Genomic DNA, 16,785 nt, shown 5'->3' on the forward strand with positions numbered 1-16,785 from the left:
AGTAGGTTGATCTGAAAAAGCTGTCAAATATGTGGAAGTTCCAAAATTGTCCAGCAGAGGCCCTTGACTTCATATGAACAGAGGATTTTCCATCCACCAACTTTGCTCAGAAGCTCAAAGTTCGAAAAATGACCCAAATATCACAAAAAAAGTTTTCACTTTTAAACAAGGTGGAAATGCAAAAAACTGGGATGGAAATGGGTTTTGCGAATAAGCAATGACGTGCACACACATACAGTCATGTGAAAAAAATAGGACACCCCATTAAATAGGCAGCTATTTATTAAGAAATGTTCACATATCAATTTCCAATCTTGTCTTTGTTTATTTCTGGAAAAGAAAGTGATTTAATTGCAATTAAACAACAAAAATTAACATTGTTTTACTCATGAAACAAAAGATATGAACAAAAATGCATATTATAATGGAGGAAAAAGTTAGGACACCCTACCCTCTAATAACTAGCGTTGCCCCCTTTGACTGAAATAACTTCAGTGAGACGCTTCTTGTAGCCATCTACCAATCTCTGACATCGATCTGAAGAAAGTTTGCCCCACTCCGCAACGCAGAATTCTTTCAGCTGTGAGATGTTTGAGGGGTTTCTTGCATGTACAGCCTGTTTTAAGTCGCTCCACAGCATCTCAATGGGATTAAGATCCGAATTTTGACTTAGTTTTCATCCAGTGCTTGGTGGATTTACTGGTATGTTTTGGGTCATTGTCATGTTGCAGGGTCCAGTTCCGCTTCAGCTTTAATTTTTTTACAGATGGTTTCACATGTTCCTCAAGCACCCTCTGATACACAGTAGAATTCATGGTGGATTCTATGATGGTGAGCTGGCCAGGTCCTGCTGCAGCAAAGCATCCCCAAACCATGACACTTCCACCTCCATGCTTCACAGTTGGTATGAGGTTCTTTTCTTGGAATGCTGTATTTGGTTTACGCCAAACATGCCTTCTGTTCTGGTGTCCAAATAATTCAATTTTAGACTCATCTGTCCAAAGAACATTATTCCAGAAGTCGTGGTCTTTGTCTGCGTTCTCGCTGGCAAACTTCAGTCTGGCCTTAATGTTTTTCTTAGAGAGCAAAGGTTTTCTCCTTGCACACCTCCCATGAAAATTAATCTTTCTGATAGTTGGGTCATGCACTTTCACATCGACAGTAGCAAGAGCCTGCTGTAGGTCCTGCGATGACATTTTAGAATTTTTCATGACTTCTTTTAACATCTTACGGTCTGCTCTGGGGGTGAACTTGCTTGGACGGCCAGACCTGGGCATGTTCGCAGTTGTTTTGAATGTCCTCCACTTGTAAACAATTTTCCGGATGGTGGAATGGCTGATGTCAAATACTTTTGAGATCTTTTTAAATGTCTTACCAGACTCATAAGCAGCCACAATCTTCTTTCTGAGGGCCTCAGACAGCTCTTTGGATCTCACCATGGTGCTCACTCTCACTTCAAGTCAGGGACACATCAAACTCATTTTCTGAGGTTTAAATAGTGCAAGCCTCATTCAAAATGCTGGGTAACGATGTTCTGATCATGTGCACCCGAAGTGATACACCTGTATGTGATCCTATTTTAAGTGGGACAATATGTAGTTTGATGAAATTGATATTAAATATCCACATGTTAAAAAATATACAGGCTTTTATAGGGTGTCCTAATTTTTTCACATGACTGTATGCACACACACACACGGACAAAATTGTTGGTACCCTTCCAATAAAGAAAGAAAAACCCGCAATGATCACTGAAATAATCTGAAACTGACAAAAGTAATAATAAATAAACAGGGTCATGGTATGTGGGTGTGTCAGTACCAGGGTCTGTCATGGTATGTGGGTGTGTCAGTACCAGGGTCTGTCATGGTATGTGGGTGTGTCAGTACCAGGGTCTGTAATCATGGTGTGGGGGTGTGTTAGTACCAGGGTCTGTCATGGTATGTGGGTGTGTCAGTACCAGGGTCTGTAATCATGGTATGTGGGTGTGTCAGTATCAGGGTGTGTCATGGTGTGGGGGTGTGTTAGTACCAGGGTCTGTCATGGTATGTGGGTGTGTCAGTACCAGGGTCTGTAATCATGGTATGTGGGTGTGTCAGTATCAGGGTGTGTCATGGTATGGGGGTGTGTAAGTACCAGGGTCTGTCATGGTTTGGGGGTGTGTCAGTACCAGGGTCTGTCATGGTATGGGGGTGTGTCAGTACCAGGGTCTGTCATGGTATGGGGGGGTGTCAGTACCAGGGTGTGTCATGGTATGGGGGTGTGTCAGTACCAAAGTCTGTCATGGTATGTGGGTGTGTCAGTACCAGGGTCTGTAATCATGGTATGGGGGTGTGTCAGTACCAGGGTGTATCATGGTATGGGGGGGTGTCAGTACCAGGGTCTGTCATGGTATGGGGGGGTGTCAGTATCAGGGTCTGTCATGGTATGGGGGTGTGTCAGTACCAGGGTCTGTCATGGTATGGGGGTGTGTCAGTACCAGGGTCTGTCATGGTATGGGGGTGTGTCAGTACCAGGGTCTGTCATGGTATGTGGGTGTGTCAGTACCAGGGTCTGTCATGGTATAGGGGTGTGTCAGTATCAGGGTCTGTCATGGTATGGGGGTGTGTCAGTATCAGGGTCTGTCATGGTATGTGGGTGTGTCAGTATCAGGGTGTGTCATGGTATGGGGGTGTGTCAGTACCAGGGTCTGTCATGGTATGGGGGTGTGTCAGTACCAGGGTGTGTCATTGTATGGGGGTGTGTCAGTACCAGGGTCTGTCATGGTATGGGGGTGTGTCAGTACCAGGGTCTGTCATGGTATGGGGGTGTGTCAGTACCAGGGTCTGTCATGGTATGGGGGTGTGTCAGTACCAAAGTCTGTCATGGTATGTGGGTGTGTCAGTACCAGGGTCTGTAATCATGGTATGGGGGTGTGTCAGTGCCAGGGTCTGTAATCATGGTATGGGGGTGTGTCAGTACCAGGGTCTGTCATGGTATGGGGGTGTGTCAGTACAAGGGTCTGTAATCATGGTATGGGGGTGTGTCAGTGCCAGGGTCTGTAATCATGGTATGGGGTGTGTCAGTACCAGAGTCTGTCATGGCATGTGGGTGTGTCAGTACCAGAGTCTGTCATGGTATGTGGGTGTGTCAGTACCAGAGTCTGTCATGGTATGGGGTGTGTCAGTACCAGAGTCTGTCATGGTATGTGGGTGTGTCAGTACCAGAGTCTGTCATGGTATGGGGTGTGTCAGTACCAGAGTCTGTCATGGTATGGGGTGTGTCAGTATCAGGGTCTGTCATTGTATGTGGGTGTGTCAGTACCAGAGTCTGTCATGGTATGTGGGTGTGTCAGTACCAGAGTCTGTCATGGTATGGGGTGTGTCAGTACCAGGATCTGTCATGGTATGGGGGTGTGTATCAGTGCCAGGGTTTGTCATGGTATGGGGTGTGTCAGTACCAGGGTCTGTCATGGTATGGGGGTGTGTCAGTACCAGAGTCTGTCATGGTATGGGGTGTGTCAGTATCAGGGTCTGTCATGGTATGGGGTGTGTCAGTATCAGGGTCTGTCATGGTATGTGGGTGTGTCAGTACCAGAGTCTGTCATGGTATGGGGTGTGTCAGTATCAGGGTCTGTCATGGTATGGGGGCGTGTCAGTACCAGGGTCTGTCATGGTATGGCGGTGTGTCAGTATCAGGGTCTGTCATGGTATGGGGGTGTGTCAGTACCAGGGTCTGTCATGGTATGGGGGTGTGTCAGTACCAGGGTCTGTCATGGTATGAGGGTGTGTCAGTACCAGGGTCTGTCATGGTATGGGGGTGTGTCAGTACCAGGGTCTGTCATGGTACGGGGGTGTGTCAGTACCAGGGTCTGTCATGGTACGGGGGTGTGTCAGTACCAGGGTCTGTCATGGTATGGGGGCGTGTCAGTACCAGGGTCTGTCATGGTATGGGGGTGTGTCAGTACCAGGGTCTGTCATGATATGGGGGCGTATCAGTACCAGGGTCTGTCATGGTATGGGGGCGTGTCAGTACTAGGGTCTGTCATGGTATGGGGGTGTGTCAGTACCAGGGTCTGTCATGGTATGGGGGTGTGTCAGTACCAGGGTCTGTCATGATATGGGGGTGTGTCAGTACTAGGGTCTGTCATGGTATGGGGGTGTGTCAGTACCAGGTTCTGTCATGGTATGGGGGTGTGTCAGTACCAGGTTCTGTCATGGTATGGGGGCGTGTCAGACCTAACATATTATCAGGGTTTGTTATCTTCATTATATCCACTGTACATGTGGAATGACTTGAATCTCATTGAGACCCTAAATGAAGTTAATGCTGGAAAAACCGAAAATAAAAAACTGAAATAATCCACTAGCAGATTCTTTTCTGTGTTAAGTTTACATGTTCTCCCTGTGTCTGTGGGACCAGGATAAACACGGTGGTAAAACGAACACTTAATAAAAAAAAGTTACCAAACTCCCCAGACTCACCAGGATTCATTTCATTTTTAAATGTAACACAAACACACATTTAGAATAGAATCTGGTATTAATAACTTGTGTTTAGGTGGATCAAAACCACTTCATGTTGCTTCACTACATTTATAATAACAGTAAAAAGCTGCTGCTGTGATATTAATGATGAAAATACTTACTCAGCTCTTCTGGATTCTTTCATTACTGGCAGCAGCTTCAGAAGACATTCATCTGATCTGTAATATTTCCTCAAATCAAACTCCTCCAGATCTTCTTCTGAGTTCAGCAACACAAACACCAGTGCTGACCACTGAGCAGGAGAGAGACTGATTCCACTGAGACAACCAGAACTATAGTGTTTATAACCAGATCCTATTCTGTTCAGGTACGTCTGGACCTCCTGCACTAGAGAATGATCATTCAGTTCATTCAGACAGTGGAACAGATTGATGGATTTCTCTGGTGAGGGATTCTCTCTGATCTTCTCCTTGATGTATTCCACAGTTTCCTGTTTACTGTAAGATCTACTTCCTGTCTGTGTCAGTAGGTCTCGTAAGAGAGTCTGATTGGACTCCAGTGAGAGACCCAGAAGGAAGCGAAGGAAAAGGTCCAGGTGTCCATTCTCACTCTGTAAGGCCTTGTCCACTGCACTCTTGAGGAAATCAGACATGCTGGACTTGGTGAACAGATCAGACAGATCAGTGGTTTGTTGTTTTGTTGGATTTTTGCTGATGAAGCAGATAAATGCAAATAAAGCAGCCAGAAACTCCTGGACACTCAGATGAACAAAGCTGAAGACCTTCCCCAGGTGCAACCCAAACTCCTCTCTGAAGTTCTGGGTGCACGCTCCTGAGTACACTGACACTTCTCTGACATCAGTACCACACTCTCTCAGGTCTTCTTCATAGAAGATCAGGTTTCCTTTTCCCAGCTGTTGGAAAGCCAGTTTTCCCAGTGCCAGTATCGTCTCTCTGGTCTGATGAGGGTCAGGGTCACATTTCCCATGATACTTTTGTTCCTTGTGCTTGATCTGAAAGATCAGGAAGTGGGTGAACATTTGAGTCAGAGTTTTGGGGATCTCTCCACCCTCTGCTTCACCCAGCATTCTCTCTAGAACAGAGGCTGAAATCCAGCAGAAGACTGGAATGTGACACATGATGTAGAGGCTTCTTGATGACTTCATGTGTTTGATGATTTTACTGGCCAGGTCCTCATCACTGATACTCTTCCTAAAGTACTCCTCTTTCTGAGGATCACTGAACCCTCGTACCTCTGTTACCTGGGATACACACTCAGGAGGGATCTGATTGGCTGCAGCTGGTCGAGAGGTGATCCAGAGGAGAGCACAGGGAAGCAGGTTCCCCTTGATGAGGTTTGTCAGCAGCACATCCACTGAGGCTGATTCTGTTACATCCCTCACAGTCTGATTGTTCTGGAAGTTTAGAGGAAGTCGACACTCATCCAGACCATCAAAGATGAAAATGATCTTGTAGGTGCTGCAGTTTATTGATTTAATTCTTTTAAGTTCTGGAAAAAAATAATGAAGAAGCTCCATCAGACTGAGATGTTTCTCCTTCATCAGATTCAGCTCTCTAAAGGGAAGTGGGAACATGAAGAGAACGTCCTGATTGGCTTTTCCTTCAGCCCAGTCCAGAATGAACTTCTGCACAGAGACTGTTTTTCCAATTCCAGCAACTCCTTTAGTAAGCACAGTTCTGATGGACGTGTCTTTAAAGAGGTCGTTACATTTGATGGGTTTCTCCTGTGTTGTTGGTCTCCTGGATGTCGTTTCAATCTGTCTCACCTCATGTTCATTATTGACGTCTCCACTCGAACCCTCTGTGATGTAGAGCTCAGTGTAGATCTCATCCAGGACAACTGATGATCCATGCTGTGAGATTCCGTCATGAATTCTTTTATATTTCTCTATCAGTTTGGTTTTGAGGTTCTTCTGATAAACAGAGAGCAGCTCTAATAAACAGAAGATCATGAAGAGAAATATTTCACTGTATGAACAACATTTAAATTTATCAAGTATAAAGGGCTAATATCACATTGCCTTTATTAATGTTTATTATTATTAGAAAAACAAACTGAACTGATCTGTGATTAAATCTGGAACAGTTTTATTGTTCTCAAATAAAAGTGATGGAATAAAACCAGCAGCTCTTACTGGTCTGCAGTGTGTTGGCTAAATCTGTCTGGTTCATCATCTTCAGGACATGTAGAGTGATCTTCAGCGCCTCCTCTCTGAAACTACATTGATCCTCCTCATCCTTCACCTCAGGGCATTCTGGGTAATCTGGACTCAGTATTTTCTTATATTTATTCAGCTCATTCTTCAGCAGAGTGATGACTTTCTGCTCCAGCTCCTGATTAAGAAATACACAATAATAAAACATCTAGAGAAAAACACAGGTACATTTAGCCCCAGAATTACTGGCACCTTTTGTAAAGATTATTAAAATGGTCATGATAGAATCTCTGCAGATCCTCCAGGTTTCAAAGTTCTAACTTGTGGACTTACCTTGTAACTCTACATCTGCATTAATAATAATAGTCGGATGTGATTCTCAGGCAGAGCTGTTTACAGCAACTGTTTAACACATCAACCACTACACTTTTATCAAGGTAAGCAGAGAGATCAACACTCCCAGTAGTCACAGTACAGATACTCAAACTCTAAGGAAGCTCACTTAAAAAACATCTAGATGCACTAAAAACAATAACTGAGAACTGGACGGTAGATTGCCAAAAACATATTTCCATTAACACTAGCTTAGCCTATTAGTCTAGCTATTATTTTTTTTAAATTATCTTTCACCATCAAGGGGTGCCAATAATTTTAAAGGTATATTTGACTGTTCTATGAAAGTGTTTATTACAACAGATAAACTGTAATCATCTCTGATTAACCATCACAGTTACAGGTATTAACATGGAAACACATTCCACATAAACACTCAGATACACACCTCGAAAGTGGAGTCCAACTTTTTTCTGCTGCTTCTTTCTGATTTCTTTAATCTCTCTTGGTTTCTGTGAACAACCAAATCATTGAGTTTAATGTAAATAATAAAACATTTTTTTCATCTGCACAGCAAACACCAACAAACATCCAGCAGCTGTTTAATATCGTCATATTTTAACAACACAACAATATCGTCCAATCTCAGAATCTCTTTCATAAACTACAAATTAATTTAATAAATTTAATCAGGTGGGTCTGGGAGTAAATAAAATAAGGTCAAAATATAAAATATAATTCTGACCCCAGATCAGTAATAAAATCGTCCTCTCTGAAGAATATGGGACGGTTTATTGACTGATCACTCTTCATGGACACACAGCTGGGTTCAGGTGAGTCTGATCTTTTCCTCTTTACTGATCTAAAACACAAAAAACAGAAGATAAAGTAATAATGCAGTAAAACATGTTTCGAACATGTCCTACACTAGCATTATTAGCATGCTACATTTAGGATTAAGAAACTCATATTTTAATATGTGTTTAACCTTGTTTAGTTGTGTTTAGCCTTGTTTAGTTGTGTTTAACCTTGTTAAGTTGTGTTTAGTTGTGTTTAACCTTGTTTAGTTGTGTTTAACCTTGTTTAGTTGTGTTTAACCTTGTTTAGTTGTGTTTAGCCTTGTTTAGTTGTGTTTAACCTTGTTTAGTTGTGTTTAGCCTTGTTTAGTTGTGTTTAACCTTGTTTAGTTGTGTTTAACCTTGTTTAGTTGTGTTTAGTTGTGTTTAACCTTGTTTAGTTGTGTTTAGCCTTGTTTAGTTGTGTTTAGCCTTGTTTAGTTGTGTTTAACCTTGTTAAGTTGTGTTTAGTTGTGTTTAACCTTGTTTAGTTGTGTTTAACCTTGTTTAGTTGTGTTTAACCTTGTTAAGTTGTGTTTAGCCTTGTTTAGTTGTGTTTAACCTTGTTTAGTTGTGTTTAACCTTGTTTAGTTGTGTTTAACCTTGTTTAGTTGTGTTTAACCTTGTTAAGTTGTGTTTAGCCTTGTTTAGTTGTGTTTAACCTTGTTTAGTTGTGTTTAACCTTGTTAAGTTGTGTTTAGTTGTGTTTAACCTTGTTTAGTTGTGTTTAACCTTGTTAAGTTGTGTTTAGCCTTGTTTAGTTGTGTTTAGCCTTGTTTAGTTGTGTTTAGCCTTGTTTAGTTGTGTTTAGCCTTGTTTAGTCGTGTTTAACCTTGTTTAGTCGTGTTTAACCTTGTTTAGTTGTGTTTAACCTTGTTTAGTTGTGTTTAGTTGTGTTTAACCTTGTTTAGTTGTGTTTAGCCTTGTTTAGTTGTGTTTAGCCTTGTTTAGTTGTGTTTAACCTTGTTAAGTTGTGTTTAGTTGTGTTTAACCTTGTTTAGTTGTGTTTAACCTTGTTTAGTTGTGTTTAACCTTGTTAAGTTGTGTTTAGCCTTGTTTAGTTGTGTTTAACCTTGTTTAGTTGTGTTTAACCTTGTTTAGTTGTGTTTAGCCTTGTTTAGTCGTGTTTAACCTTGTTTAGTCGTGTTTAACCTTGTTTAGTTGTGTTTAACCTTGTTTAGTTGTGTTTAGCCTTGTTTAGTTGTGTTTAGCCTTGTTAAGTTGTGATTAACCTTGTTAAGTTGTGTTTAGCCTTGTTTAGTCGTGTTTAACCTTGTTTAGTCGTGTTTAACCTTGTTTAGTCGTGTTTAACCTTGTTAAGTTGTGTTTAGTTGTGTTTAACCTTGTTTAGTTGTGTTTAGCCTTGTTTAGTTGTGTTTAACCTTGTTAAGTTGTGTTTAACCTTGTTTAGTTGTGTTTAACCTTGTTAAGTTGTGTTTAACCTTGTTAAGTTGTGTTTAGTTGTGTTTAACCTTGTTTAGTTGTGTTTAGCCTTGTTTAGTTGTGTTTAACCTTGTTTAGTTGTGTTTAGCCTTGTTTAGTTGTGTTTAGTTGTGTTTAGCCTTGTTTAGTTGTGTTTAGCCTTGTTTAGTCGTGTTTAACCTTGTTTAGTCGTGTTTAACCTTGTTTAGTTGTGTTTAACCCTGTTAAGTTGTGTTTAGTTGTGTTTAACCTTGTTTAGTTGTGTTTAGCCTTGTTTAGTTGTGTTTAGCCTTGTTTAGTTGTGTTTAACCTTGTTAAGTTGTGTTTAGTTGTGTTTAACCTTGTTTAGTTGTGTTTAACCTTGTTTAGTTGTGTTTAACCTTGTTAAGTTGTGTTTAGTTGTGTTTAACCTTGTTTAGTCGTGTTTAACCTTGTTTAGTCGTGTTTAACCTTGTTTAGTCGTGTTTAGCCTTGTTTAGTTGTGTTTAGCCTTGTTTAGTTGTGTTTAACCTTGTTAAGGTGTGTTTAGTTGTGTTTAACCTTGTTTAGTTGTGTTTAGCCTTGTTTAGTTGTGTTTAGCCTTGTTTAGTTGTGTTTAGCTTTGTTTAGTTGTGTTTAACCTTGTTTAGTTGTGTTTAACCTTGTTTAGTTGTGTTTAGCCTTGTTTAGTTGTGTTTAGCCTTGTTCAGTTGTGTTTAACCTTGTTAAGTTGTGTTTAGTTGTGTTTAGCCTTGTTTAGTTGTGTTTAACCTTGTTTAGTTGTGTTTAACCTTGTTTAGTTGTGTTTAACCTTGTTAAGTTGTGTTTAGTTGTGTTTAACCTTGTTTAGTTGTGTTTAGCCTTGTTTAGTTGTGTTTAGCCTTGTTTAGTTGTGTTTAACCTTGTTTAGTTGTGTTTAGCCTTGTTCAGTTGTGTTTAACCTTGTTAAGTTGTGTTTAGTTGTGTTTAACCTTGTTTAGTTGTGTTTAGCCTTGTTTAGTTGTGTTTAACCTTGTTTAGTTGTGTTTAACCTTGTTTAGTTGTGTTTAGTTGTGTTTAACCTTGTTTAGTTGTGTTTAACCTTGTTTAGTTGTGTTTAGCCTTGTTTAGTTGTGTTTAACCTTGTTTAGTTGTGTTTAACCTTGTTTAGTTGTGTTTAGCCTTGTTTAGTTGTGTTTAGTTGTGTTTAGCCTTGTTTAGTTGTGTTTAACCTTGTTTGTGTTTAACCTTGTTAAGTTGTGTTTAGTTGTGTTTAACCTTGTTTAGTTGTGTTTAACCTTGTTTAGTTGTGTTTAGCCTTGTTTAACCTTGTTTAGTTGTGTTTAACCTTGTTTAGTTGTGTTTAACCTTGTTAAGTTGTGTTTAGTTGTGTTTAACCTTGTTTAGTTGTGTTTAACCTTGTTTAGTCGTGTTTAGCCTTGTTTAGTCGTGTTTAGCCTTGTTTAGTCGTGTTTAGCCTTGTTTAGTTGTGTTTAGCCTTGTTTAGTCGTGTTTAACCTTGTTTAGTTGTGTTTAGTTGTGTTTAACCTTGTTTAGTTGTGTTTAGTTGTGTTTAACCATGTTTAGTTGTGTTTAGCCTTGTTTAGTTGTGTTTAACCTTGTTTAGTTGTGTTTAACCTTGTTTAGTTGTGTTTAGTTGTGTTTAACCTTGTTTAGTTGTGTTTAACCTTGTTTAGTTGTGTTTAGCCTTGTTTAGTTGTGTTTAGCCTTGTTTAGTTGTGTTTAGCCTTGTTTAGTTGTGTTTAGTTGTGTTTAACCTTGTTTAGTTGTGTTTAACCTTGTTAAGTTGTGTTTAGTTGTGTTTAACCTTGTTTAGTTGTGTTTAACCTTGTTTAGTTGTGTTTAGCCTTGTTTAGTTGTGTTTAACCTTGTTTAGTTGTGTTTAACCTTGTTTAGTTGTGTTTAACCTTGTTAAGTTGTGTTTAGTTGTGTTTAACCTTGTTTAGTTGTGTTTAACCTTGTTTAGTCGTGTTTAGCCTTGTTTAGTCGTGTTTAGTCGTGTTTAACCTTGTTTAGTCGTGTTTAGCCTTGTTTAGTCGTGTTTAGCCTTGTTTAGTCGTGTTTAGCCTTGTTTAGTCGTGTTTAACCTTGTTTAGTTGTGTTTAGTCGTGTTTAACCTTGTTTAGTCGTGTTTAACCTTGTTTAGTCGTGTTTAGCCTTGTTTAGTCGTGTTTAGCCTTGTTTAGTTGTGTTTAGCCTTGTTTAGTCGTGTTTAACCTTGTTTAGTCGTGTTTAGCCTTGTTTAGTCGTGTTTAACCTTGTTTAGTCGTGTTTAACCTTGTTTAGTCGTGTTTAACCTTGTTTAGTCGTGTTTAGCCTTGTTTAGTCGTGTTTAGTTGTGTTTAACCTTGTTTAGTTGTGTTTAGTTGTGTTTAACCATGTTTAGTTGTGTTTAGCCTTGTTTAGTTGTGTTTAACCTTGTTTAGTTGTGTTTAGTTGTGTTTAACCTTGTTTAGTTGTGTTTAACCTTGTTTAGTTGTGTTTAGCCTTGTTTAGTTGTGTTTAACCTTGTTTAGTTGTGTTTAGCCTTGTTTAGTTGTGTTTAGCCTTGTTTAGTTGTGTTTAACCTTGTTTAGTTGTGTTTAACCTTGTTAAGTTGTGTTTAGTTGTGTTTAACCTTGTTTAGTTGTGTTTAACCTTCTTTAGTTGTGTTTAGCCTTGTTTAGTTGTGTTTAGTTGTGTTTAGCCTTGTTTAGTTGTGTTTAACCTTGTTTAGTTGTGTTTAGCCTTGTTTAGTTGTGTTTAGTTGTGTTTAGCCTTGTTTAGTTGTGTTTAACCTTGTTTAGTTGTGTTTAGCCTTGTTTAGTTGTGTTTAGTTGTGTTTAGCCTTGTTTAGTTGTGTTTAACCTTGTTTAGTTGTGTTTAACCTTGTTAAGTTGTGTTTAGTTGTGTTTAACCTTGTTTAGTTGTGTTTAACCTTGTTTAGTCGTGTTTAGCCTTGTTTAGTCATGTTTAACCTTGTTTAGTCGTGTTTAGCCTTGTTTAGTCGTGTTTAGTTGTGTTTAACCTTGTTTAGTTGTGTTTAACCTTGTTTAGTTGTGTTTAACCTTGTTAAGTTGTGTTTAGTTGTGTTTAACCTTGTTTAGTTGTGTTTAACCTTGTTTAGTCGTGTTTAGCCTTGTTTAGTCGTGTTTAACCTTGTTTAGTCGTGTTTAGCCTTGTTTAGTTGTGTTTAGCCTTGTTTAGTCGTGTTTAACCTTGTTTAGTCGTGTTTAACCTTGTTAAGTTGTGTTTAGTTGTGTTTAACCTTGTTTAGTTGTGTTTAGCCTTGTTTAGTCGTGTTTAGCCTTGTTTAGTCGTGTTTAACCTTGTTTAGTCGTGTTTAACCTTGTTAAGTTGTGTTTAGTTGTGTTTAACCTTGTTTAGTTGTGTTTAGTTGTGTTTAACCTTGTTTAGTTGTGTTTAGCCTTGTTTAGTCGTGTTTAGCCTTGTTTAGTCGTGTTTAGTCGTGTTTAACCTTGTTTAGTCGTGTTTAGCCTTGTTTAGTCGTGTTTAACCTTGTTTAGCCGTGTTTAGTCGTGTTTAGCCTTGTTTAGTCGTGTTTAACCTTGTTTAGTTGTGTTTAGTCGTGTTTAGTCGTGTTTAACCTTGTTAAGTTGTGTTTAGTTGTGTTTAACCTTGTTTAGTTGTGTTTAACCTTGTTTAGTCGTGTTTAACCTTGTTTAGTCATGTTTAACCTCGTTTAGTTGTGTTTAGTTGTGTTTAGCCTTGTTTAGTTGTGTTTAGCCTTGTTTAGTCGTGTTTAACCTTGTTTAGTCGTGTTTAGCCGTGTTTAGCCTTGTTTAGTCGTGTTTAGCCTTGTTTAGTCGTGTTTAGTTGTGTTTAACCTTGTTTAGTCGTGTTTAACCTTGTTTAGTCGTGTTTAGCCGTGTTTAGCCTTATTTAGTCGTGTTTAACCTTGTTTAGTCGTGTTTAGTCGTGTTTAGCCTTGTTTAGTTGTGTTTACCCTTGTTTAGTCGTGTTTAACCTTGTTTAGTTGTGTTTAGCCTTGTTTAGTCGTGTTTAACCTTGTTTAGTTGTGTTTAACCTTGTTTAGTCGTGTTTAGCCGTGTTTAGCTGCCTTGTTTGGCTGTGTTTAGCTGTGCTTAGCCATGTTTAGCCTTGTTTAGTCGTGTTTAGCCTTGTTTAGTTGTGTTTAGCCTTGTTTAGCTGTGTTTAGCCGTGTTTAGCTGTGTTTAGCCGTGTTTAGCCGTGTTTAGCTGCCTTGTTTAGTTGTGTTTAGTCGTGTTTAGCCTTGTTTAGTCGTGTTTAGCCTTGTTTAGTTGTGTTTAACCTTGTTTAGCTGTGTTTAGCCTTGTTTAGCTGTGTTTAGCCTTGTTTAGCTGTGTTTAACCTTGTTTAGCCGTGTTTAGCCGTGTTTAGCTGCCTTGTTTAGTCGTGTTTAGCCTTGTTTAGTTGTGTTTAGCCTTGTTAAGTTGTGTTTAACCTTGTTTAGTTGTGTTTAGCCTTGTTTAGCTGTGTTTAACCTTGTTTAGCCGTGTTTAACCTTGTTTAGTTGTGTTTAACCTTGTTTAGTCGTGTTTAGCCTTGTTTAGTTGTGTTTAACCTTGTTTAGTCGTGTTTAGCTGTGTTTAGCTGTGTTTAGCCGTGTTTAACCTTGTTTAGCCGTGTTTAGCTGCCTTGTTTAGTTGTGCTTAGCCATGTTTAGCCTTGTTTAGTCGTGTTTAGCCTTGTTTAGTTGTGTTTAGCTGTGTTTAGCCTTGTTTAACCTTGTTTAGCCGTGTTTAGCCGTGTTTAGCTGCCTTGTTTGGCTGTGTTTAGCTGTGCTTAGCCATGTTTAGCCTTGTTTAGTCGTGTTTAGCCTTGTTTAGTTGTGTTTAGCCTTGTTTAGCTGTGTTTAGCCGTGTTTAGCCTTGTTTAGCCGTGTTTAGCCTTGTTTAGTTGTGTTTAGCCTTGTTTAGCTGTGTTTAGCCTTGTTTAGCTGTGTTTAGCCTTGTTTAGCTGTGTTTAACCTTGTTTAGCCGTGTTTAACCTTGTTTAGTTGTGTTTAACCTTGTTTAGTCGTGTTTAGCCGTGTTTAGCTGCCTTGTTTGGCTGTGTTTAGCCTTGTTTAGTCGTGTTTAGCCTTGTTTAGTTGTGTTTAGCCTTGTTTAGCTGTGTTTAGCCGTGTTTAGCTGTGTTTAACCTTGTTTAGCTGTGTTTAGCTGCCTTGTTTAGTTGTGCTTAGCCATGTTTAGCCTTGTTTAGTCGTGTTTAGCCTTGTTTAGTTGTGTTTAGCCTTGTTTAGCCTTGTTTAGCTGTGTTTAGCCTTGTTTAGCCGTGTTTAGCTGCCTTGTTTGGCTGTGTTTAGCTGTGCTTAGCCATGTTTAGCCTTGTTTAGTCGTGTTTAGCCTTGTTTAGTTGTGTTTAGCCTTGTTTAGCTGTGTTTAGCCGTGTTTAGCCTTGTTTAGCTGTGTTTAGCCTTGTTTAGCCGTGTTTAGCCTTGTTTAGCTGCCTTGTTTGGCTGTGTTTAGCTGTGCTTAGCCATGTTTAGCCTTGTTTAGCTGTGTGTAGCCTTGTTTAGTTGTGTTTAACCTTGTTTAGCCGTGTTTAGCCTTGTTTAGCTGCCTTGTTTGGCTGTGTTTAGCTGTGTTTAGCTGTGTTTAACCTTGTTTAGCTGTGTTTAGCCGTGTTTAGCTGCCTTGTTTAGTTGTGCTTAGCCATGTTTAGCCTTGTTTAGTCGTGTTTAGCCTTGTTTAGTTGTGTTTAGCCTTGTTTAGCTGTGTTTAGCCTTGTTTAGCTGTGTTTAACCTTGTTTAGCCGTGTTTAGCCGTGTTTAACTGCCTTGTTTGGCTGTGTTTAGCTGTGCTTAGCCATGTTTAGCCTTGTTTAGTTGTGTTTAGTCGTGTTTAGCCTTGTTTAGTCGTGTTTAGCCTTGTTTAGTTGTGTTTAACCTTGTTTAGCTGTGTTTAGCCTTGTTTAGCTGTGTTTAGCCTTGTTTAGCTGTGTTTAACCTTGTTTAGCCGTGTTTAGCCGTGTTTAGCTGCCTTGTTTAGTCGTGTTTAGCCTTGTTTAGTTGTGTTTAGCTGTGTTTAGCCTTGTTTAGCTGTGTTTAACCTTGTTTAGTTGTGTTTAACCTTGTTTAGTCGTGTTTAGCCTTGTTTAGTTGTGTTTAACCTTGTTTAGTCGTGTTTAGCTGTGTTTAACCTTGTTTAGCTGTGTTTAACCTTGTTTAGCCGTGTTTAGCCGTGTTTAGCTGCCTTGTTTAGTCGTGTTTAGCCTTGTTTAGTCGTGTTTAGCCTTGTTTAGTTGTGTTTAGCTGTGTTTAGCCTTGTTTAGCCGTGTTTAACCTTGTTTAGTTGTGTTTAACCTTGTTTAGTCGTGTTTAGCCTTGTTTAGTTGTGTTTAACCTTGTTTAGTCGTGTTTAGCTGTGTTTAGCTGTGTTTAGCTGTGTTTAGCCGTGTTTAGCTGTGTTTAACCTTGTTTAGCTGTGTTTAGCCGTGTTTAGCTGCCTTGTTTAGTTGTGCTTAGCCATGTTTAGCCTTGTTTAGTCGTGTTTAGCCTTGTTTAGTTGTGTTTAGCCTTGTTTAGCTGTGTTTAGCCTTGTTTAACCTTGTTTAGCCGTGTTTAGCCGTGTTTAGCTGCCTTGTTTGGCTGTGTTTAGCTGTGCTTAGCCATGTTTAGCCTTGTTTAGTCGTGTTTAGCCTTGTTTAGTTGTGTTTAGCCTTGTTTAGCTGTGTTTAGCCGTGTTTAGCCTTGTTTAGCTGTGTTTAGCCTTGTTTAGCCGTGTTTAGCCTTGTTTAGTTGTGTTTAGCCTTGTTTAGCTGTGTTTAGCCTTGTTTAGCTGTGTTTAGCCTTGTTTAGCTGTGTTTAACCTTGTTTAGCCGTGTTTAACCTTGTTTAGCTGTGTTTAGCCGTGTTTAGCTGCCTTGTTTAGTTGTGCTTAGCCATGTTTAGCCTTGTTTAGCTGTGTTTAGCCTTGTTTAGCTGTGTTTAGCCTTGTTTAGCTGTGTTTAACCTTGTTTAGCCGTGTTTAACCTTGTTTAGCTGTGTTTAGCCGTGTTTAGCTGCCTTGTTTAGTTGTGCTTAGCCGTGTTTAGCCTTGTTTAGTTGTGTTTAGCCTTGTTTAGCTGTGTTTAGCCTTGTTTAGCTGTGTTTAGCCTTGTTTAGCTGTGTTTAACCTTGTTTAGTTGTGTTTAACCTTGTTTAGTCGTGTTTAGCCGTGTTTAGCTGCCTTGTTTGGCTGTGTTTAGCCTTGTTTAGTTGTGTTTAGCCTTGTTTAGCTGTGTTTAGCCGTGTTTAGCTGTGTTTAACCTTGTTTAGCTGTGTTTAGCCGTGTTTAGCTGCCTTGTTTAGTTGTGCTTAGCCATGTTTAGCCTTGTTTAGTCGTGTTTAGCCTTGTTTAGTTGTGTTTAGCCTTGTTTAGCTGTGTTTAGCCTTGTTTAGCTGTGTTTAGCCTTGTTTAGCCGTGTTTAGCCGTGTTTAGCTGCCTTGTTTGGCTGTGTTTAGCTGTGCTTAGCCATGTTTAGCCTTGTTTAGTCGTGTTTAGCCTTGTTTAGTTGTGTTTAGCCTTGTTTAGCTGTGTTTAGCCGTGTTTAGCCTTGTTTAGCTGTGTTTAGCCTTGTTTAGCCGTGTTTAGCCTTGTTTAGCTGC

The 16,785-nt window shown here is 39.6% G+C and overlaps 1 protein-coding gene across 2 annotated transcripts in view; it reads right to left on the reverse strand.

Annotated features, from left to right (window-relative positions):
- The window catches only part of LOC134309984 (NACHT, LRR and PYD domains-containing protein 3-like), an 88,276-nt gene that overhangs the window by 52,586 nt on the left and 18,905 nt on the right, over nucleotides 1-16,785 (reverse strand). For both annotated transcript variants that reach the window (XM_062991491.1, XM_062991492.1), the window contains exons 3-6: nucleotides 7,721-7,837; nucleotides 7,424-7,487; nucleotides 6,622-6,820; nucleotides 4,628-6,419 (exon numbers count right to left, since the gene is read on the reverse strand). In XM_062991491.1, the coding sequence (XP_062847561.1) occupies nucleotides 4,628-6,419; nucleotides 6,622-6,820; nucleotides 7,424-7,487; nucleotides 7,721-7,837 (2,172 nt within the window). The remainder of the gene's footprint in view (nucleotides 1-4,627; nucleotides 6,420-6,621; nucleotides 6,821-7,423; nucleotides 7,488-7,720; nucleotides 7,838-16,785) is intronic.

Source organism: Trichomycterus rosablanca, chromosome 3, assembly GCF_030014385.1.
Source record: "Trichomycterus rosablanca isolate fTriRos1 chromosome 3, fTriRos1.hap1, whole genome shotgun sequence".
Taxonomy (NCBI): Eukaryota; Metazoa; Chordata; class Actinopteri; order Siluriformes; family Trichomycteridae; genus Trichomycterus; species Trichomycterus rosablanca.